We start from the raw sequence: 17,953 nt of genomic DNA, 5'->3' as shown, positions 1-17,953 counted from the left end.
AAACCAACGCTCTATTCGAAATAGATTTGGACCCAGGTGGAATGATTGTATTGGCACTTGGAACTTGTTCTGCATCAAATGGATGTACTAATACTTCATCAGTTAAGACGAACTTCAATTCTTCTTTTGATATTTGATGTGCCTTCAACTGGTAACATTTACCAATAGCTTCTAATATAACACACCTGATTTTACTACCATCGTTTTTCTTATCTATAAGCATTTTTTCTAATAAAGTATCAATTACAACATAATGACGTTTGTTGCCAACTCTCTTTGAGAATACCTTATCATCTAGTGAAACAGGTAATTGATAAGACACAAGACATTTAGATAATCTTGCAACTGCAACAGGAGATAATATACCTAAGTATCTTGCTAATTCCGCTTCCTTAATCATACCAATAGACACACATTCACCATGCAAGGCTTGTGGAGTTAAGATGGCTTCAATAGCATGACCTATAGTGTGTCCGAAATTAAGAAGGTTTCTTAAACTTGCCTCTTTTTCGTCCGACGACACAACATCAGCTTTAACTTTAATAGATTCCAAAACTGTCTTAACCAAATCGTCTCTTATCGTACTGAGCTCAATATCCTTTTGAGTCACCACAGAAATGAACTTCTCAGCAAATTCTTCTAGTCTTACGAACTCTTTCTCATTCCAAATAGCAGCAGTTTTCACTACTTCGGCCATACCATTTATAAATTGCCTTGTTGGTAAAGTTTCTAAGAACGATACATCGACGAAAACATATTGTGGTTGGTAAAATGCACCAATGAAATTCTTACCTAAAGGAGTATCAATGGCAGTCTTACCACCAATTGAAGAATCGACCATCGATAATAAACTAGTAGGAACTTGAATGAGTCTAACTCCTCTCATAAAGGTGGCAGCTACAAAGCCAATCATATCACCAATAACACCTCCACCTACAGCAATAATGATCGTATCTCTAGTACATCCTTGTTGCAATAAGAAGTCTTCAACTGCAGCCTTGGTCTCTCTACTCTTATTATTTTCACCTGGGGATACATTATATCTAAGTAGACGAGATTCAGGTCTCTTTTCATTTATTTTTTTGTAAACTTTTCAACCAACTTTATAAATGGCTGGGTACTAGCCATATTAGTATCAGTTATAATCACATATGTCGAAGAAGCCGTATTCGTAATGGTCTCTTCAACAATGTGGTCCTGAATACCATACCCAACATGAATGGTTTTGGCACCCAAAATAGATACTTTTTCAACTTCTGACATAGTTGACTATACCTAAGTTTGTTCAATTAGCTATAAACTGTTAGGCGCTAACTTTGAGAATTCCTTAACTAGTTTAATTAGAAATTTATGGCCGGCCGGTTAAGCACTTTTCAGTATGATTCATAATTTTTCATGGTGCACATGCACGACTTTACGATCTTTTCGTATATGTTGATAGTGCTAATTACGGCTATAGAATCATATATACTTAGGTAATATTTCTTTAACATAACTTATGCACTCATCTTTACTGCCTGAAGGGTTGTCTAGTTGCCACACTAATATCTCAGAATTTATTTTACCCATCCAAGGGCCTGGCTTCATACTTAACTCTTTAGAAAGTGTTTTTCCATCTATTAATGGTCTCATTATATGAACTTCTGTCAACTCTTGATTTATAATCGCATCAAGTAAGCATTCGTATCTTCGTACATATTCTGTTATGACTGAAGTATCTAATTGTAAAGGATTCACAGGTACTGGAGAAGGAAGTGTATTTGGAACCTCGAGATAGGAGATTTCTTGCACAATATCGTTGAAACAATTAAATACAATACTCAATGCTGAGTATTTATCAAATTGCTTGAGGTATAAACCGAGTTCAGACCTTTGAAGTTGTTCTGGGACCGTAAAGAATCTGTCTAGTATTTCATGTGATAATTGGGATTCTTTGACAATTGTAGACACTGGATCAAACTCATATTTCCCAAACCTTAAGCCCTCTTTTAGAATTATTTCTACCATTTGAGTACGCATAACTCTTTTTGCATTTGATTTAACAGAAAAAGATTCGTAAGGCTGTAAGATTGCGCATAACCAGAATAACTTTTTTAATTGTTTATCATTAAATATCGCCTCGTATGCTTCGTGAAATCTAGACAAATTACACCTCTTGACAGTATTTTGAAAAACAGGGAAAAGTCCAAGTACTATTGGAAGCTGAGAACTAAGATTTTGAGCACAAGAGTTCATTTCATTTAGTGTATCTTTATCATTATTTGCCTCGATTATTTGATTAAACGGTCCGGCATTGAATATGCTCTTAGTTAGACCAACGTAGTTGATCAAGTGCAAACCATATTCAGGATTTTTACTCGTCAAAATCTTCTCAACTTCTACCCCAATTCTTTCCCTACTTATCTTATGCACTAAGGTTGATTTGATTTCGTCATTTGTCATTGATTCTAACGTCTCAGATTCCACCAAGAAATTAAACCTACTGGCAAATCTAATTAATCTAAGAACCCTTAGTGGATCATCTAGAAATGTCTGTAATGGTTGTAATGGTGTTCTCAAGATCCCGTTCCTTAGATCATCTAATCCCTTTCCAGTAAAATCCTCAATGACACCTTGATTTATATTATAAAACAACGCATTTAATGTAGCATCTCTTCTCAATGCATCTTCTTCTGCAGTGCCACATTCAATTATTGGTACTCGACTATCGGTTGTATATTCCTCTGATCGCAAGTTAACAAAATCGATATCCAAACCGAATAACTTTGTTGTGCACGTCTCTAAATGTTTCGATTTTTCTGGATTCTTCTTTATTGTATGGATAGCCTTTAATGTTAGACTAGGATGATATTGATCTAAGTATGAATGTAACCTTGATGCAAATTCTTCTCCCGAAAGATGGTTGATTGCTATATCCAAATCATTACTATCGTTTCCTAATAACTTATCTCTAACCCATCCCCCTGTGATTCTTAAAACTAGCTCTTTGTTAGGTTCACAGTTAGAGTTATAATGTTCACAAAAATCGACTAATAGATTTCGAATTTTCAATTCCGTGTCATTCAAACTAATTGAAGAATGAATATCTCTCTTCATGGTATGAAAATGTTGAAATGATTTATATATGGATCCTCTACTTTTGAATTGGATTGGTTTCGTAATCGAATACTTTATGGTGCTGATTAGACAATTCATGCCATGAATGCAATAAACAGTTTTTTTATGAGTCTTCGAAATTTTACCCAAAGTGCATCGAGATCAAAAAAAGATATCAATAAAGTTTGAAATATTTATACTATTGTAAAGAATCCCACGTACATTTATATATTTACATATATATTTACATAGAAATATAGTAGATAACTTCTTTGAAGATATAAAACACACAATTCTGTAACTATCACCTCATAGCTAACCACACACTTTAAAACCATATAACAATCTGCCTGCGTAGCGTAATGGTTAACGCGTTTGACTTCTAATCAAAAGATTGCGGGTTCGACTCCCGCCGTGGGTTTGTTTGTGCGGATTTAGCTCAGTTGGGAGAGCGTCAGACTGAAGTCAACTTCAGTCCAGTTAATCTGAAGGTCCTGTGTTCGATCCACAGAATTCGCATAATTTTTTATATACTAGCAATTATAGACTATATTATCTAAGTTCTTATTTGCTCGTGTGGCTGTTAACATGTCTCTATTCTATTAACATAGAATAGATTCGAGAAGATTTACTATACTGTTAACGAATCGGCAACATTTCGTATATTAATATGGAAATAATGTAGATATTAATACTAATAGATTAGCATTTTAGTTTTGTACCATTTTTTTTTGTTTTCAAGAAGTACATTAGAAGGCTTTATAGAAACAGAACAACAATTCAGAAAATATTGTTGTACCTCAAGTAAAATATGGATAATATACCACTGTTATCATTTCCATATGTTCAATCGCCTGGGAGCCATATATCTCTAAATAAACTATTCTTGACCAATGATAACGATACCATAAGATACTCAATAATATTGGGACATGTACAAGATATCAAGCAATGCATATCTATATCTAAGATTAACACTAAAACTAAGGAACCAATTGGAGATTTGATGAGTTACATTCAAAATCCTTCTACGACCCCAATGGTCCCATTATTAATTCGATTTCCGCCCTCATATAATAGATTGAAATTGAATATATCAATAAAGCCTGTGCTTGCAGGGAGTAATGATAAATCATTGGTTATATTGAAAACATTAGCAGACAACGATGACATTAACCACTTAAAAGAAGTTTTACAGGGACAATCTTATGAAAGTATGAGAATTGAAGTTTCAAAGTTAAATTATAATAATTTACCGATAGACCAGAGCCACCAAGAGCACCAGCGAATAATAATAAATGACAATTTTAATAAAAGTATATTTCAAGATAATATGATGAATACATTGTTATGGGAATTCGATAGTGCTACAAATGAATACACACACTTGTGCAGTTTTAAAGTGTGGGTTGATGCAAGTATTCCTAATGATAATGAACCTCCAGTAAACGTGGATGGCCAAAAAACTAAAGAAGATGTAGAAGAAGTCAACACACAATCAGATAAGAACCTTTTAAGGTCTACTAAAAAAATACGATATGCCAAACTAGCAGATTATAGAAAAGTGTTTAGTTTTAATATTGAAGATGGTCCAGAATTTCGAGAAGCTTTGCAGACTTATGAAGCTGAATTACCAGCTTTTAAAAGGATTTGTGGTGAATTTATTGAGCAAAGAAGGAACTTGGAATTTTACATGAAAAAAATTCTCATATGCAAGAAAAGAATAATAGAAGTAATGAATGATTTAGTCAACTTGCAATTCAATTCCTTGTTATCGCAGTTTAATTTCAAGAACGACTTCAAAGCTGCAATTAATTCTATATTTGACCCTTTTGAAAAGAACTTACTTTTTTTCACAAGAGACGTTTGTGATAGCAAAATCCTAGATAAGATTTCTTCTACTTTGTCTACAAATCTAACTGGTAATGAAGCTTCAAGTTCTAATGAATTATTATACAATAAAAAGCATTTTGAGAATACATCTAAAGATTATTACAGTTGGCTTAATAAATATTTATCTAATGAGAAAGAACGTCCAGAACTGAAATTATTAAGTAAGAGGAAAATTTTTGAGCTATCAAAATTCCATTATTTAAATCATTTTAATCAATTGTTAAATAATCAATATTTCAACCAGTTGTTAGAAAATTTGTTCAAATTCATTAACTTGCATTATCATGGTAAATATTTACACACTGAAATATTTTTAGACATAAAGTTAAGCAGAAATCTATTGTTAGGTAACTACGAGATATATCTAACTGCATTATCAAAATTTAACAGTGAAAAATTTCAGTTTCGTCAAATGATTGAGGCATGTCAGTCTAACGAAGAATTGACTAATGTGATACGATACAATAAGTTGAACCGATACATGCCCAAAGATAATGTGGATGTCGTAGATGACAATCAATATATCTCCAAAGATAATTTAGATTTAATATTTGCAAAAACATCTCAAGTGAGTACTATTACGGCTGTTCCTATGGTATCGCGAGATGATCAAAATTCTGAAATGGAAGGAATATTGTATACTTTGGGGGGACAAGGTAAACAGGGATGGCATAAGGAGTGGGTGGTGTTGAAAAACGGCCAATTGACTGAATATTCAGATTGGAGAAAAGGAAAAGTACCTATTAATAAGCCAATTGAGATTGCTTTATCTAGTGTTAAACCTATAAATTACGAGAAGAGACAATATTGTTTCGAAATATTTACCTCTTTGGGAAACAAGCATGTTTTTCAAGCAATTAATGAAGACGAAAGAAATAAATGGATTAAAGCGCTATATAATGCCGGCCAGTTGGTTGACATAAATAGATTAAAAGTTACCAATAAAACTTCTTACAAAGAAAACAAAGATAACCAAAAATTGGGAAGCTTGGTTACTGATTTAGCAAGTATTAATAAACCTGGAATTCCTGGGAAGACACTGGAGGCGTCCGTATCCCCAATTTCAATTCAATCTAAAACATCAATATTTGACAGGGATTATTTGTCACTACTTAGAGCTATTCCTAATAGTGACAATAATATGTGTGTTGATTGTGGGTCTACTGAATCTGTTGAATGGGTCTCTGTTAATTTTTTAGTTGTCTTTTGTGTTAGGTGCTCATCATCCCATAGACATTTAGGATCCCATATATCTAGAATCAGGTCATTGAAATTGGATAATTTTGAAAATGAAAATGAATTGCTTTTAAAATATATTAATAACAAATCAGTCAACGCGTATTTAGAACAACAATTAGAGCAAGACGAAAAACTTCAACCAGAAAGCCTGAATGAGGAACGGTTGCAGTTTATCAGGAATAAATACTTGTTGAAGAACTATATCCCAAGTATCGATGGCATTAATGATTTACTAGTGAGATCAATCCAAAGGATAGAAGTACATGAAGTTATTAAATATATTACATGTGGCGCTGATATAAATATGCAAGTACTGATAAATATTGGTTCAACTCAAGACTTCAAAACAATATCACTATTCGAATATTCATTGAGGAAATTCATAGAAATAGATAACAATTCTGATCCGAAAAGACTATTTATTATTTCAGAATTATTATTATTGAACGGTTGTAAAATAGACTCGTTGAGCAACCTTAGCCCAGACATTGGTCTTACGTTTGAAGCTAATGAATATTGGAAGACTAGAAGTTTGAAGTTAAACGGATTGCGTACTTCGTAAGTATGTCCTGCATATACCATTATTACCAAAAATGTTTGTGGTTGCAAAATTTGTGGTTTAACCTCAGATAGTACTAATATGTAATTTAAATATATATTGAAGAAGTATATCATTATCATTATAGTAAGCCATAGCATAGCATAATTGCATTCAAGGACATAAGTATAAATACATATTTTAATAATTTAAGACGATTCTAAATTCAGCTACAATTTCCTATTTTTTTTTAATTTTGCTTTAATAAATTTAGATTAACCATGTCAGTAGACAAGTATAAAATTCACCAATGCATAGGAAAAGGAAATTTTGGGGATGTTTATAAAGCGACTGACATTTCAAATAATACTTTGGTTGCTGTAAAAGTCATAAATCTTGATGAATCTGACGAGGATATTGCAGTTTTAATTCAAGAGATTCAATTTCTATCAAAATTAAGATCCCCATATATCACAAAATATTTTGAAACATTCATCAACGACATGTCAATGTGGATAGTCATGGAATATTGTGGAGGAGGGTCTTGTGCCGATTTACTTAAATGCTATAGAAAGCTTAATGAGGAGACAACTGCATTTATTATAAGGGATGTTTTACGGGGATTGACATATTTGCACGAGGAAAATAAAGTTCATCGAGATATAAAGCTGGCAAATATCCTATTGACAAGCTATGGAGAAATAAAACTAGCAGATTTTGGTGTTAGTGGGGAGATTACTATGACACAATTAAAAAGAAATACATTCGTTGGTACACCATTTTGGATGGCTCCTGAGGTAATCACTAGACTGAAAACAGGGTATAACGAAAAGGCAGATATTTGGTCAACAGGAATAACTACAATTGAATTGGTCACCGGGTCTCCACCGTTATCGCAATATGACCCTATGAAAATCTTGTTTGAAATTCCCAAAAAACGCCCACCATTGCTAACTGGTGTAGACTTTAGTGAAAATATCAAAGACTTTGTTCGATACTGTCTTATCAAGGACCCCAAAAAACGTCCTAGCTCTTCAACCTTATTGCATCATAAATTTCTCAAAAATATCAAACGAAACGTAAATTTATTCAAACTACTAGAAGAGAAAAATAAATGGTCAGAAAAGCATCATCGGAACGGTAAAAAACCAAAATATCCATTGAGAGTTGACTACGGTGACCTTCCCGAGTACGATCCTCTAATAAAATGGGACTTCAATACCAAAAAAAGTTATCATACAAAATCCTCCCCCATGGAGCAAACTTTGTTGATTAACAATGAGTCACCTTTACTAAACATGATTAGCTTACCACCTCATTCACAATGTTACGAATTAGCTATGCCCACAAAATTATCTTCGCCTCTTTCTCCACTACAAATTACCTATTCTTCACAGGTGTCTCCTGGGTCCCCCCAAAAGCCACAGGAAAGCCCTGATCGAAAGCTAGAAAATACCTCTCATCCGGTTCCAATAAAGTTCCTCGATGACGTGGTATTATACTCTCTCCAACGTCTACATGTAAGAGCAAAAGCTCCCAGTACTAAAGTTACAATCGATAAGTTGATGCAAAATTTTATCGATTATGAATCCTTACAACCTGGCTTAAGTGAAGCATTTGTGGAAGAAATCCTAATGCTTCATATCGCCAACTCTAACTCACACCCCTACTAGAAATACCCGTGTTTTTACGATGACTACGTAACTTTTCGAATAATAGCAAATCCCAATAGGGACTCTATCGCTATAATAATACTTCTACTTAGCAGTTTTTTTTTATCCAATATACACTCATGATGCAGTACCGTAGTTACATGACACTTAGTAAATACACACACTAGCGCCCCTTATGTAATTGATGAATGGATGGAGTTTCGTGTTACAATAGAAGGACCCTGGTTCTATCGTGACTTAAACCGCGTTTTTGTGACACGGAATAAAACGTATACAAAACGCCAAAATGATTTGAGAGATTTAAAAGTAATTAGTTGCCTTATGAATAATATCATAGATTATCAGAAAGCAAGAGCAGATATTAAGACATTGTGGTGATATTTGTCATATTCGTATAGATATTCAGTATGACCAATAACCTACACCCTCCACAAACTCCTAGGTCGACGAGTAATGGCGCTAGATCTGGTGTTACACCCTCATTCAGTTTTGGATTAGGATTTCTGCCTTCGTTCCAATTCAGTTCACCAATGAATATAATAAACTCATTATCACCTCAACGGTTTTTTCAAGTGTCTAATAATTTAAATAAAGTTGTTGGTGCTAAAAATGAAACCGAACATGAACAACACGAACACGAACATCAAGATAATGACAGATCAGAAGATAAACAAGCTACAACAAAGAAGAATGTATTCAATTCATTCACCCCTCCTCCATCATCAAGCTCTACTAATAACAAATTTCTTGACTCGATAGCTTTGCAAGTAAGTAAAAAGCACAGACTAAAGGCCGAAGAAAACGAGTCTTTGAATGATGTATCTATAGACGTTAGTTCTTTAAACAATGGGAACGACTCGAGTAACAATACCACCGATTTGACGTCGTTATATGCTGATGAGACTAGAGCGACAATTGTGACACCGAATACAAATTTCAAGGAACGAAATTTACATGAATCACAGTTGAAAGCAGCTCCTAAATTAGTGCCTATCAAGCCCAGAACTGACCTATTAACAGAGACTTTGGATAGTTCAACACCGTTAAGTTTTAATGCAAGTGCCACTAGGGCAAGGAAGAGAAGAAAAATATCGCACGATTTTACTGAGTCTCCAAGTACATCTATAGCATCCAAGATTGATAGTCTTGCATCCCCAGGCCGAAAACTATCAAGAACGGATACTTCATCCATTGGCAGTGCTAATGCTTATAATGATAAGGTTTGGTACCCGGAAATAGATGAAATTTTATTATCTTCATATTTAAAATTCAAAGCATTCAAAGAATTTCAAGAACCAAATTCTTCGATATTGAAATATTCTTCACAAAATAAAATTCTCTCGAGGATGTTACTCAATAAGACTGGAGTATTGAGAACTCCAAAGCAGATTGCTTCTAGACTTTTTCGGTTGACAAAATTGAAAAGACCTGCCAAATATAGAAAGGACTTCAATGAAAGTCCCATCTTAAACGATGAATTGGATGCCTTAATGAACACACCATTAGAAGATTTAATTGATAGCAGTAAGATTGATTCAAATGATAGCGAAGACATAGATAAAGAATTAGGAGGTATACTTTCTTCTTCTCCAATATTCACCCGAGGTCGCAATGAAAATGAAACAGATTTTCCTGATTTTAAAAAACACTTATCTAGTAAGAAATGTGCCTATACTTTTCATCCGAAAGAACTTTCCATAATGTTCAACGACAAAATAGATCATCACAACTCGCATAAGTTTACTAGTTTCCATTCGACTTCTCATACTTCATTGACTCCATCTAAACTAAGAAATAAGTTGAATCATAATATTAATAACGAATTAAATAATTCATTACTTTCCAAACTTATATCTAATGGTATCCCTATTTGGTTGGTGCTTAACAATTTAAACGTCAATGGTAATAAGGCCGTATCTCCAGCTTCCGATTTATCGCCCTTTTCATCTACACCATCAAATTCTAAAACCCCGAAGATCATGAGCCTCGAAAATGGTTCGTTTAGTTCCTATATGAAAATTAATGTAACTATCAATAATGATACGACGCCTGATATGTTACAATGGAAATGTATGGCTAAAGTATACAATGGTGAAAGGTTAATATTAAAGAAGAATGAAATCGTGAATGGTTATTTAAATGAACATGACAATACCTTTGACTTACAGGTTCCATTTTTGAAAGATTTTTGGTCCGGATACTTGTCTTTCTTGAATGATGGACATGATGATGCGAATGATTTACAAAACTTATCTGTGATACAAATCATTTATGAAGACAACAGGGAATTAAATGAAGGCTCTTCAATTCATGGAGTAATAGTCCACGAATTCAACAGAGACTTATATTCAGAAGGTACAAGCCATCTTACCAGTATTCGCATAGAAAATAAAGCATTAGGCCTCGAAGAAATAGAAGAAGTAGATGATAATGCTACTGAAATAGCGGATTCATCTCCGTACAAAAGCTCGTCTCCTATCGCAAAACAAATTTCTCCAAGCATGCTGAAAACGAATCAAAATTTGAAAATTGATATTTCTAAGGCTAATAATTCGTTTGTGAGTCAAGGTCCTTTCACGGCGCCAATTTATGATGCAAGCACTGTTCACAAATTTAATCCGAATGTAGTTAAACAACAAGAACAATTGAAATTACAGATACAGCACCACCAGATACAACAACAATTACTAAACAAAATGCAAATGCAAGGCCAAATACAAATGCCATTGCAACCAGAAACTCATTCCCAATTGCAAAACCAACCTCTAATTCAAAGCCAAGAAGCAATATCCACTAATAAAAACATTCAATGTCAACCGACATTATTGCCTTCAAAATCTACTGGGAATATAAGGCAAACTAGAAACTTTTCTCAACCTAACTTTCAATTCGATTCGCATAATATGAACATGCAGGCGAAATTACAAGCTATTGATACGTCTTCGTTTCTAATGCAAAATCAAAATGATAATGAATCGCTTAGGTCTGCCGAATCATATTTCAAAACTCCACAGCTACACGAACATGGAATGGTAACCTCCACCCCTACAAAGACACAGCCAATTACGAATACTGGCGTACCTTCCTCACAATTGCATACGTCCCAGGGCCAGAATCCCGTACCAGTTCAAGGCCAAACTTTTAATAATTCAATAGGAGCAATACCTCATCAACAAATGATGGCCAATGGCTATGCTCCTTTTAATGGTTTTCATTCTGAAAATCAAGGTCAATATATTTTACAACATCAATATCAATTGCAACAACAACAACAACAACAACAAATGTACATGATGTATCACCAAATGCAGCAACAATACCAGGGTAATTTTGCTACAAATCATGCACCTCCCCCAAATCAAAAACCTGATCAACAGAATAGAAAGAGCAAAGTTTCTAACACAGAAACAAACAAAGAGAATGTGAAACCGAAAGAAATTACATTTTGTCCTATTCTTGAGTATGATCCCTCTAAAGACGTTAATCATTCCCAAAAAAAGACTACTTCTAAACATGGCATTGGCATACATAGGTTCCCGGTGAATACTCCAGTTAGCATGTATAAACCAAAAAAGAAATAGATACATTTTATATATTAGTTTACTAATGCACGCTGTTTATCGATACATATTATTACATATTTGAAAGTCTATTCTTAGTACAAAAATGTAAAGTTATTTATTTACCTATATACGCTTTGTTGCATCAGAGGGAAAATATTTCTGTAAAAAACCGCGTTTTGCTTTTCTATACTTTATTTACATATTGAGAAACGCTTTTAAACAGTTCTATAAAACAGTTCTAATAAACCACCAACGCTAAATCAGATTTTACGGTAATAAAGATGGGGGTTACAGGCTTGCTTCAGCATTTGAAAGAGATTCAAGATTCAACTTCATTATCAAGATATAAGGGAAAAACATTAGCTGTTGATACTTATGGGTGGTTACATAGAGGTTTGATATCTTGTGCACAAGAATTGTGCCAGGACGTTCCGACGAAGAAGTATATTAATTCTGTAATGAAGAAGATAGATATGTTAAGACATTTCGGAGTGGAACCATATTTAGTATTCGATGGTGCATATTTACCAACAAAGGCTGAAACAGCAAAAGAACGAAGATTGAAGAGAGAAGAGGCACAGAAGAAGGCTAATGAGTTAATAAAAGCAGGTAACAGAAAATTGGCATGGAAAGAGTTTATGAAAGCAGCTGGTGTGACACCAGAAATGGCAAAATCTATCATGGTAGAGTTGGATATGAGGAAAGTAAAGTATATCGTCGCACCATACGAAGCAGATCCACAAATGGTTTATCTAGAAAGAATTGGCTTAGTTGATGGTATATTGTCCGAGGATTCTGATCTTCTTATATTCGGATGTAATACGTTAATCACCAAGTTGAATGACTATGGCGAATGTATTGAAATTTGCAGAGATAATTTTTGCAATGTTAAAAAAATACCATTTTTGTCTAATTACACGCAAGAACAATTAAGATTAGTGGCAATGCTCTCCGGTTGTGATTATACAAAAGGAATCCCAGGAATTGGATTGAAAACAGCATTCAACCTAGTTAAAAGGTTCAATAATTTGGAAAAGGTATTAATCGCATTAAGATCCGATGGTAAGAAACCACCTGTGGATTTTGAGGATGAAGTTTATAAGGCGAACTTGGCATTTCAATTTCAAAAAGTTTTCAGTCCCCTTACGAAAAAGTTGGAAACATTAAATTCGTACCCGGTGGATTTAAAATTGGATTTTGAAATTTTGGAAGCATGCTGCGGTAAGACTTTGGACGAAGAAATACATGCTCAAATTTGTACTGGAAAGGTACACCCAAATACTCTTGAAATACTTGTATCTAGAGAACAAAGCTTATCTAATTTGAAGGGTGGTTCGATAAATTTAGGATCACAAAAATCATCAATATCCTCTAATATGGCAGGTAGGAGTAGATCAGCTACTACTATTCCTGAACACCCGAAGACAGGTGCAATTGACTCGTTCTTTGGCACCATAAAATCTACTAAAGAAATAAGTATGCATCTTGAGACACCAAGTAAAAGAAAACTTCAAGCGCCCAAAGAAAAGGTTTCCCCTACAACAAGAAAGATGAAACGAATTGTTAATGATAACAATAACGGTAGTTTCATATCGCCAAAGGGCAAAATTAGTAAATTCTTCGGGAGCGTTGAAAATACTCCTGTTGCTAATCTTTTACCTACTCCAATTTCAACTAAGCAAGCCGCATGGGATTCAAGTATAGTCTCAGGTGATTCAGATATACCCGATGAGTTTTCATCTCCTGTAAATCATATTCGTGGTTCTCAATCATGTCCCACTAAAACAAACATTGTTGGTATTACTGATGGACTTACAGATAATGATTTCAGTGACGATGATAAAGATTTGGGATCTCAAACCCCGGAATCATCATCCTCATTGAAGAATTCGAACCCAAGCGTAGAATTTGGGATTGATGAAGATGATGATATAATTGAAGAGTCACCAATTAAGGCAATTCCAAAAAATGACAAACTTCGGGATTTTGCCAAGGTGTTGCGTGAGAAATACCTGTTGAATTCCAGTATGAATATCGAAAACAATTCTAAAGACAAACCAAACCTTTTAAGAACTGCAAACCCGTTGTCCCCTTCTAACTTAAATATAAATTTAACCTCGGCTTCTACGCCGAATAAGAAACTTCCATCGTCTCATTTGAACCATCATCAAGAGAATGTTATTTCCCCAGATGAAGCGAAGGAGAACATAATACAAATTAACGAGAGAGAATCATGTCAAGTCGAGACAGCAAAAATTCAAGTTAATATTGAAAAGAAACAAAGTATCAGCCTACAAAGATTTGCTTTTCGTGGCTAGCTGCATTCTCTGTATATTAAAATAGTATAATAGACCTAGCATTTTGAAAATATATGTACTTGAAGAGTATCATTGCAATCATCATTAACAACCTCTCAACTGACACGCACCAATTGCTAATCGAGTCAACTCACCTTGTAAGTCAGATTCATCTTTTGAAAACTTGGCATCATTTAACTTATAAACCTTCTTTAACTTCTTCAAATCAACCAACGAATCAAAGATGATTTCGTTATTTAATCGAGGATTATGTGAATCGTTAGTACTTAATATTTTTAAAAGGTGATCGTTTAAGTCTTTAAATGCTATTTCATTACACTCTGACGTAGGTAATACCTTTATTGTGATTAAATTGGGACATGCTTCATCAACACCAAACCTCTTCAATGCATCCATAATATTATTTATTGGTGATAAATTAAAAATAATTTCAGTGTTCAATGTTTTAGCTCTCATATTGCCGAATTCATGATTCAAAACTGCTTTATGTATAGAACTGTACAAATGTTCTAATGATATAATATGCTGTGGGTTTAAGAAGCAAAAGTCATAATCTTTATTGCCAGAGATGAGTTGTTCTTTAACTTGTTTAAGTACGGGGGTATCAACACCAGTAAACAAGAATATTAATACAGTACAATTTGGGAATTGCGCCAACTTTAGCTCCTCGTAGACCATTTTTGTTCTCTATCCATTAGCTGATATATGCCAAAAAGTTGATTTCTCTTCATAGCGAAAAATGCACTTAACTCGTGAATGAGAAATTTGGATTCAAATACATCAAGACGTTCATCTAAATACTAAGCTTCATTGGAAATACACAAATAACATTGTAATGATTGAAAAGCAAAATGGAGAGGGGAGTGTTGATAATATAAAGCTACAGGAACTGCTAGATATAATATTCAAGGAAACTCCAATGCCCGTAGAGAAGACAAATCATACACCTGAATACCCCGAATCATTACTCCAGCGAACGCAAAAGGCTAATAAATACTATAATTCGTTTCAAGGACTTACAAGACAGTTCGTAGACGAAGGTAACGTGCAACCAGATGTAGTACGATGGTCTAATTCAGTAATTCAAGTAACACTGAAATCAATAGTTGAGAATTGGCAGACGGTTGATGTCCAAGGAACAGCTGAAAGTACCGAGAATGAAAACGGTGATGAATATAGAACGCTAGGCCAATCAACTGCGAATACTTTGTTCAGTTGGTCATCTGGAGATTCATACATTGAATCCAGAAAAAGAGAATTACAATTTCGTAACAGCCAACCCAACAATACAGCGACAAACGACGGCAACGTTCATCGTAAGAAAGACAATTCAGAGACGAATAAAGAAACAGACACTAATAGCGATAATTTAAAGAAAAAATTGCATCTTGAAATTCCAAAGGAATCAATTACAAATAAGCTTAACCGTATTGTGGACAGGGAATCCAATAAATTTATTCACAAACGAATCCAATTGATAAAGGCTCATCATAGTGAACAAATATCTAAGGAAATTCACGAAAGAAAGAGGAAGGATCATGAAAGGCATCTTAATAAGTTGAAGGAGAAAGAGGAAGAATATGAACGGGCGTTACAAGCAGCAACAAGTGAACAAGGTAAACAAAATGGATTTTTTGGATCATTATTTGGTTTCAACGTTGGCTCTAATAATAATTCACATAATATAGATTTGCCACCAGAGATAGGTAATCCAAGTCCTAGCAGAAATACGACATCTAGTCCTTCGGGTAAGAATAAGAGGTTTTCATTTTTGCCAACGACAGGCTTATCATTATGGGGCAACAATACCTCTGTGAGCAAAAATATAAGAATAGAAAAGGCTACAGCTACAAAGAAAGATGCTGAAAATCCCGTATCAAATATTCATGGAACATATTCGAGCGATAACCAAGTAGAAATCGAAGCAAGTTCCTTACCTGAAATCGAAGACGAAGTGAATATGAATAACGATCAGAATGTCACACAAGAAGGGGGAAGGCAATCCACGGAAGTAAAAAAAGAAGCCGCGAAAGAGAAAGCAATGAAGGGAGCAGAAAACGCAAGAGAAAGTAATGATTCCAGTGAAGAACGGACAAAATATAACTTAAAAAGTATGGGGGAAGAGGTCCAACAAAATAAAGAAACCGTATCGCATAAGAGCAAAGACAGTTATGAAAAGGAAGAAGAAGAAGAAGAAGAAGATGACGAAGATGATGAGTTTGAAGAGTATAATTCATCATTGCCGAACTTTTCGATGGTTCAAGAGCCTATTCAACCTATAATAACAGGGATCAAAAAATCTACACAGTCTACTAGTCATACAGGAATTGACAACGGTAACCTATTGGAATTATAATTCATTTAACACTACAGGATACTTATCAAAAATGCCAATTTATCAAATATCAATATACAAAAATGCCACGCCTATATAAGCTCTGTAACCTACACAATTAGGTCTTCTCTTTATCAATGAAACAGCATAAACCTGTGAATGCTTCATCTAATGCTCTCTCAAATGCATTATTTAGTCTCCATCCAGCACCTAAATACTGTTTATCTTTCGCAAGCTTGCTCAAATAAGGAGCATGATAAGTATTTAATCCAGCGTCTTCATCCACGTCCATTGCATCGTTCTTATGGATATCAGGCAAAAATGTATAGTTTTTATGCAACTCACGGTCACCTTTAAATGGCGTGAATGGTGTTCTATTATCTTCATCTTCTATAGCTTTAGCTTGTTTAGAGAACGGATTCGAACTTTGAAATTGTTGATCTAATTGGGAAGTCAATTGCTGTAATTGTCTCTTCCGTAAAGAAGATCTTTTGAGAATATTATTATTAGACTGGGTAATTAATTCTTCCGAATTGGCGGATTGTGCAGTCGATAACTTGTCTAATAATTCCTGTTTCTGTTGTTTCTGAAATTCCAAATCTTCAATTTCCATCTGCTTCTGAATCTTGACCTTTTCTTGTTTCAAACGAGCCATGGCTTCTTGATATTTGGCCAAATCTGAATTCTTTTGACTCTCTCTCATATTTTTTTCCAATATTTCAATCTTATGTTCATTTTCATATTTAACCAAATTGGACTCCGTTTCTTCAATATCAATTCCATTATTAAGATTAAATATTATATTTTCGACAGATTCCAAATATTTGTTATAATCCTTCAAATCATCGAAATCTTCTTCAGTTTTATTATATATACCACTTACTCTTTTCCGTATATCAATTTCTTTCTCTATACCCAAGTCATCGAAAATCTGCTTTTTGAACTTATTCTTCCTTAATATTTTACCACACTTAGGGTACGGACAAGGTGCTGGCCCGAGAGAGAATATCCTGTCCACACATGATTCACATATTTTGTGATAGCATTCTGGGTTGATGAGAAAATTCATATTGGGTGATAAGTACTTATCTGTCTTACAGATAGGACACATATCCTTCGAACGATCATCTGTGACTCCTGTTAGTAATGAGAACATCTTATTTAGAATCATATCCGATATACATACCTTCCACCACCATGAGACAAAGAGCTATAGATTATATATTCAATATTATTTGTAATCTTATACTATGTATGGTATTGACTATTTATGTTAAGGAAAGAAAAACGACACAAAA

The 17,953-nt window shown here is 34.2% G+C and overlaps 8 protein-coding genes and 2 non-coding genes across 10 annotated transcripts; 7 read left to right on the top strand and 3 right to left on the bottom strand. All coding sequences in view use genetic code 12, as the record gives it.

Annotated features, from left to right (window-relative positions):
- Positions 1–1,461: 1,461 nt before the first annotated feature.
- On the bottom strand, positions 1,462–3,195 carry DEHA2E15576g (DEHA2E15576p; the record flags this gene model as incomplete). Its single annotated transcript, XM_459981.2, has 1 exon — positions 1,462–3,195. The coding sequence occupies one exon, from the start codon at positions 3,193–3,195 to the stop codon at positions 1,462–1,464; it is 1,734 nt and encodes a 577-aa protein (XP_459981.2).
- Positions 3,196–3,444: 249 nt separating this feature from the next.
- DEHA2E15554r lies at positions 3,445–3,517 on the top strand. Its single transcript has one exon. It is a non-coding gene; the product is annotated as a tRNA-Arg (tRNA).
- Positions 3,518–3,524: 7 nt separating this feature from the next.
- On the top strand, positions 3,525–3,615 carry DEHA2E15532r. The gene is given in 2 exon segments: positions 3,525–3,562; positions 3,579–3,615. It is a non-coding gene; the product is annotated as a tRNA-Phe (tRNA).
- A 292-nt stretch (positions 3,616–3,907) lies between these two features.
- On the top strand, positions 3,908–6,790 carry DEHA2E15510g (DEHA2E15510p; the record flags this gene model as incomplete). The annotated part of the gene is made up of 1 exon (XM_002770443.1): positions 3,908–6,790. One exon carries the CDS (start codon positions 3,908–3,910, stop codon positions 6,788–6,790), a length of 2,883 nt encoding a protein of 960 aa, XP_002770489.1.
- Positions 6,791–7,047: 257 nt separating this feature from the next.
- DEHA2E15488g (DEHA2E15488p) lies at positions 7,048–8,439 on the top strand (the record flags this gene model as incomplete). The annotated part of the gene is made up of 1 exon (XM_002770442.1): positions 7,048–8,439. The coding sequence occupies one exon, from the start codon at positions 7,048–7,050 to the stop codon at positions 8,437–8,439; it is 1,392 nt and encodes a 463-aa protein (XP_002770488.1).
- Positions 8,440–8,846: 407 nt separating this feature from the next.
- DEHA2E15466g (DEHA2E15466p) lies at positions 8,847–12,020 on the top strand (the record flags this gene model as incomplete). The annotated part of the gene is made up of 1 exon (XM_002770441.1): positions 8,847–12,020. The coding sequence occupies one exon, from the start codon at positions 8,847–8,849 to the stop codon at positions 12,018–12,020; it is 3,174 nt and encodes a 1,057-aa protein (XP_002770487.1).
- A 263-nt stretch (positions 12,021–12,283) lies between these two features.
- DEHA2E15444g (DEHA2E15444p) lies at positions 12,284–14,320 on the top strand (the record flags this gene model as incomplete). Its single annotated transcript, XM_459977.1, has 1 exon — positions 12,284–14,320. The coding sequence occupies one exon, from the start codon at positions 12,284–12,286 to the stop codon at positions 14,318–14,320; it is 2,037 nt and encodes a 678-aa protein (XP_459977.2).
- An 84-nt stretch (positions 14,321–14,404) lies between these two features.
- On the bottom strand, positions 14,405–14,998 carry DEHA2E15422g (DEHA2E15422p; the record flags this gene model as incomplete). Its single annotated transcript, XM_459976.1, has 1 exon — positions 14,405–14,998. The coding sequence occupies one exon, from the start codon at positions 14,996–14,998 to the stop codon at positions 14,405–14,407; it is 594 nt and encodes a 197-aa protein (XP_459976.1).
- A 157-nt stretch (positions 14,999–15,155) lies between these two features.
- On the top strand, positions 15,156–16,676 carry DEHA2E15400g (DEHA2E15400p; the record flags this gene model as incomplete). Its single annotated transcript, XM_459975.1, has 1 exon — positions 15,156–16,676. One exon carries the CDS (start codon positions 15,156–15,158, stop codon positions 16,674–16,676), a length of 1,521 nt encoding a protein of 506 aa, XP_459975.2.
- Positions 16,677–16,773: 97 nt separating this feature from the next.
- Positions 16,774–17,854, bottom strand: DEHA2E15378g (DEHA2E15378p; the record flags this gene model as incomplete). The annotated part of the gene is made up of 2 exons (XM_459974.2): positions 16,774–17,783; positions 17,842–17,854. 2 exons carry the CDS (start codon positions 17,852–17,854, stop codon positions 16,774–16,776), a joined length of 1,023 nt encoding a protein of 340 aa, XP_459974.2.
- Positions 17,855–17,953: the final 99 nt, after the last annotated feature.

The sequence above is a fragment of the Debaryomyces hansenii genome, assembly GCF_000006445.2.
Source record: "Debaryomyces hansenii CBS767 chromosome E complete sequence".
Lineage (NCBI taxonomy): Eukaryota > Fungi > Ascomycota > Pichiomycetes > Serinales > Debaryomycetaceae > Debaryomyces > Debaryomyces hansenii.
Note: the sequence above shows the minus strand (reverse complement) of the source record. Positions and strands in the feature narration are given on the sequence as shown.